This window comes from Garra rufa, chromosome 23, assembly GCF_049309525.1.
Source record: "Garra rufa chromosome 23, GarRuf1.0, whole genome shotgun sequence".
Classification (NCBI taxonomy): Eukaryota; Metazoa; Chordata; class Actinopteri; order Cypriniformes; family Cyprinidae; genus Garra; species Garra rufa.
Window position 1 is genome coordinate 9,745,229 of NC_133383.1, and position 4,028 is coordinate 9,749,256.

The 4,028-nt window shown below is 36.1% G+C and overlaps 1 protein-coding gene across 1 annotated transcript; it reads left to right on the plus strand.

Moving 5' to 3' along the window:
* The first annotated feature begins 1,045 nt into the window (after nucleotides 1-1,045).
* pcna (proliferating cell nuclear antigen) lies at nucleotides 1,046-3,527 on the plus strand. The gene is made up of 6 exons (XM_073829632.1): nucleotides 1,046-1,531; nucleotides 2,086-2,183; nucleotides 2,330-2,397; nucleotides 2,493-2,687; nucleotides 2,804-2,927; nucleotides 3,019-3,527. The coding sequence occupies exons 1-6, from the start codon at nucleotides 1,311-1,313 to the stop codon at nucleotides 3,093-3,095; spliced, it is 783 nt and encodes a 260-aa protein (XP_073685733.1). The 5' UTR covers nucleotides 1,046-1,310; the 3' UTR covers nucleotides 3,096-3,527.
* Nucleotides 3,528-4,028: the final 501 nt, after the last annotated feature.

Here is a 4,028-nt window from a genome sequence, read left to right on the forward strand (position 1 = left end):
TCAAAGTTAAATGAACATTAAACATTAACAAGTCTTTGTCTTTACAGAATAAAACTATAAAATAACAACCTACTGCAAAGCATTCTGGGAACCAGAAACCTTCATCAACCTTTTTCTGTTTTTTCCTTCAGATTTTGGTTCCCAGAATGCTTTGCATGAGGCTGTTATTTTAGTTTTATTCTGTAAAGATAAAGACTTGTTAATGTTTAATGTTCAATTAACTTTGAACAAACTGTTGCCAGTAAATAGCATAAATTTAAATCTACAGTAAGTTACTGGCAACCAGCTGCCAGTAATACTGTAATTTCTACAGATTTTGTTTACAGTGTACATTTTTAGAACTTTGTATGAATTAAATATGTACATGATTTTATCTATCTGTATATCCGTGCCTGGCGAAAGTATTCATACCCCTTCATTTTTTCACATTCTGTTATGTTGCAGCCTTATGTTAAACTGCTTAAATTACCATTGTAGAAAAACATACAACATGGTTAACAACATACGTCTTACATCTCTTGACTACAATAACAGCAAACGAGAGGCAAGGCAAACAATTTTAGCTCAAATGAATAATTGACGTTTAAAATGGTGCCCTCTTGCGGCCAGTTGCTGCACTTCAATTCACAATTTTCAATATTTGTCAAATGCAGGATAGGAGCATTAAATTTGATAGATAGATAGATAGATAGATAGATAGATAGATAGATAGATAGATAGATAGATAGATAGATAGATAGATAGATAGATATGTTATATATTTTACATATACACCCAGATATTAATGTAATTTGTAGATTTTTTTTATATTTCAGCCCTTGTTTCCCATAAATGCTGTCTTCAAATTATATTTTAGTCACTTAATGTCCGTCTTAAACATTCTAAAGAAAAAAAAAGTTAATTTAAGTTGCTTACTGATTTCACAAAGCACAATCTGACAGTGCAATCAACCAAATGAGTGTGAAATGACGCCCTCTTGTGGCCAGTGGCTGCACTTCCGTCAATGTTACAGGAGGAGTCCAGCGTCAGAGGAAATGACGAAGCCAAGAGTGGGCCAGTTTATGAAAGTCCCTGCAAAAGCGCGCGCAGTTACATTCAGAGCCTCGAGAGAAGTCGAGACGGGACAGAGACACCTGAGTTTCGTTTAGAGTCTTTGGATTTGTACGTGCTAGCGCTTAAACACTTTGATAGCCTTAGATTACTGCGTTCCTGCACTTGAAGACAAGCAGAAAGCCAGGCCGCGCTTGTGTCGTAACAGGAATTAGATAACTTTTTTCATCCTAACGTTATAATAATAATAAAAAAACACAATGTTTGAGGCACGTCTCGTTCAAGGATCAATCCTTAAGAAGGTTCTGGAGGCTCTGAAAGACCTCATCACCGAAGCCTGCTGGGATGTCAGCTCCTCGGGCATCTCTTTGCAGAGCATGGATTCATCTCATGTGTCTCTGGTGCAGCTCACGCTCCGGAGTGATGGGTTCGACTCCTACCGCTGCGACAGAAACCTGGCCATGGGTGTCAATCTGAGCAGGTAAATTACTAATAGAAATTAAGTTTAGTGTGATTTGCCATGTAACCGCGTAGAGTGTGAAAGCTGAACATGTCTGTTCATGCCCGGCTGCCCGAGCCAAAAGGAGCCCGCCATTTGTAAAATACAAAAATGTGTTTTACTCTTTTAATGACTAAGTATTGTTTAAATATAGGTTTATTAGGTATCAAATAATCGCGTTCCTAAAAGGTTTACGTTAGTACTATTTGGCGCGTAGAATGTTTCCTCTATTCTGTCCTCACTGCTGGACGTGACGTCACTTACCCGCGCTCAAGCTGTTTGGCGCGAAAAAGAGCCGGGTTGCAGAATGACAATATGGCTTTGCGATTAGACAATAAAAACTTGGTCAAAAAGAGACGTAAACCAAATTTTAAACTGACAGTAAAAGAGTCACTATTGTAATAGCTATTTTAAAAGAAAAATAAAGCGGTGTGTTTAATTTTAACAGCGTGAATGAATTTGTTTCGTAATGTATGTTTCAATAAAATATCAAAACTGAGTATTTTAATTTTAATTGTTTTATTCTTATTTTCTAGCATGTCAAAGATTCTGAAGTGTGCTGGAAATGAAGATATCATCACACTTAGAGCAGAAGACAATGCAGACTCTTTGGCGCTTGTCTTTGAAACGCTCAGTGAGTTTATAACACTTTATTTGTTACATAGAATTCCAGTGTAACGTTACATAAGCCATATCTATATTTTTCCGACTATGTTTTTATTGATAAAACTATAAATTATAATGGTACTAGCACTTGCTGATCTTCAAATGTGTTTTCAGATCAGGAGAAAGTGTCAGACTATGAGATGAAACTGATGGATCTGGATGTGGAGCAGCTTGGCATTCCAGTAAGGCTTATTTTACAAATTCTGATTTGAATGTGATTTTATTTCTTTTTTGCATTCTCTCCACTGATCATGTTCCGTTCTCTTTTTGCCTTCAGGAGCAGGAATACAGCTGTGTGGTGAAGATGCCCTCTGGTGAATTCGCTCGTATCTGCAGGGATCTCTCACAGATTGGCGATGCTGTCATGATCTCTTGCGCCAAGGATGGCGTGAAGTTCTCTGCCAGCGGAGAGCTGGGCACAGGCAACATCAAGCTCTCACAGACCAGCAATGTTGACAAGGAGGATGAAGCGGTAATATATATTTTTTATCACTGGCAATGTTATTAATAAAAGTCAGGTGTGGCAGTTGTGAGTTTGTTGTATGTATGTTATGAAGGTAATTCACAACTCTGTGTTCTTCTCTACAGGTGACAATTGAGATGAATGAGCCAGTGCAGCTTATTTTTGCATTGAACTACCTGAACTTCTTCACCAAAGCCACTCCTCTGTCCAAGACGGTCATACTCAGCATGTCTGCAGACATTCCACTAGGTATGGAAAAAAAAAAAAAAAACTCATGCCGATATTAAATTGACTTTGAGTTAAAACAATATAAACGATTGTCCTTTTTTCTTTTCTGCAGTGGTTGAGTACAAGATTGCAGACATGGGACACATCAAATACTACCTGGCACCCAAGATTGATGAAGAATCATCCTAAATGCAAGTGGAAGACTGAAGTCTGTCATCTGCAGAATTTTGTCCTGCATATCAAATTATTTCAATAGATGTTTTGGGAAAATGCCTTTTACTTCTCTGTCTGCTGTGGTTTCCAGTTCAATGGATTCACATTCTGTGACCATCTAAGCCATTTTGTATGATTGGCAGATATATGGGCACACTTAAACGAGATGGTAGTTTGGTAGCTTTACCAGGCGTTGTGAGCTGAACCTAGAGTTCTTAAAGACACCATGTACAGACTCAACTTTGGCTCAGTCTCATTTTCTCAATGTTTGTGCTCTTGTCTTCTCTCTTGACTCCATTCAGGTTTTTGTCCAACTGCTCATTCCAATGTGTAGATAATTGTCTGTAAATATGCTAATTGGACACTGTTCATCCAGTCAAACATTAATAAAACTTTTTGTAATGATAATTTGCTTGTGTTTTTTTTTAATGTATAACTTAACATGTAGGGTGAGTTCAAGTAAAGTGGGTCACTTTGTAAAGTTTGTAATATAGTTACATAGATTTTTTTTTTTTTTTTTTTTTTTTTGTAAGATGTATTACCAATAAACATTTTGGTACATGTGGACAAATTACATTTAAGTTAAAGTGGGTCATCCCTTATCAATTTATTTCACGTATTCATTAAAAACATTAACATGATCTGACAGACATTTAACAAACCAATCATGTGTAAATGCACATCTATGTGTGAAATTTCAAACAACTGAAACAACGTGTTGACATTAAATATGAATATCAGAATATAGATTAAAAAAACTACACTATATTAAATATGACTATAACAAGCAACAACAAATAGGCCAGAATTTATAAAAAATAGCATTTTAAAATGGTAACTATGTAAACGTTTTCATGCCTATGCTCTTTTTTTTTTTTAAATTGTGTCCATATTTTAAGCTTTATATTT

Bases quoted from the DNA above. Each gene is read 5' to 3' on its own strand.
- pcna (XM_073829632.1), top strand. From the start codon at position 1,311: ATGTTTGAGGCACGTCTCGTTCAAGGATCAATCCTTAAGAAGGTTCTG. The intron at 2,184-2,329 runs GTGAGTTTATAA...ATGTGTTTTCAG, and splicing joins GCTTGTCTTTGAAACGCTCA to ATCAGGAGAAAGTGTCAGAC. The intron at 2,928-3,018 runs GTATGGAAAAAA...TCTTTTCTGCAG, and splicing joins GTCTGCAGACATTCCACTAG to TGGTTGAGTACAAGATTGCA.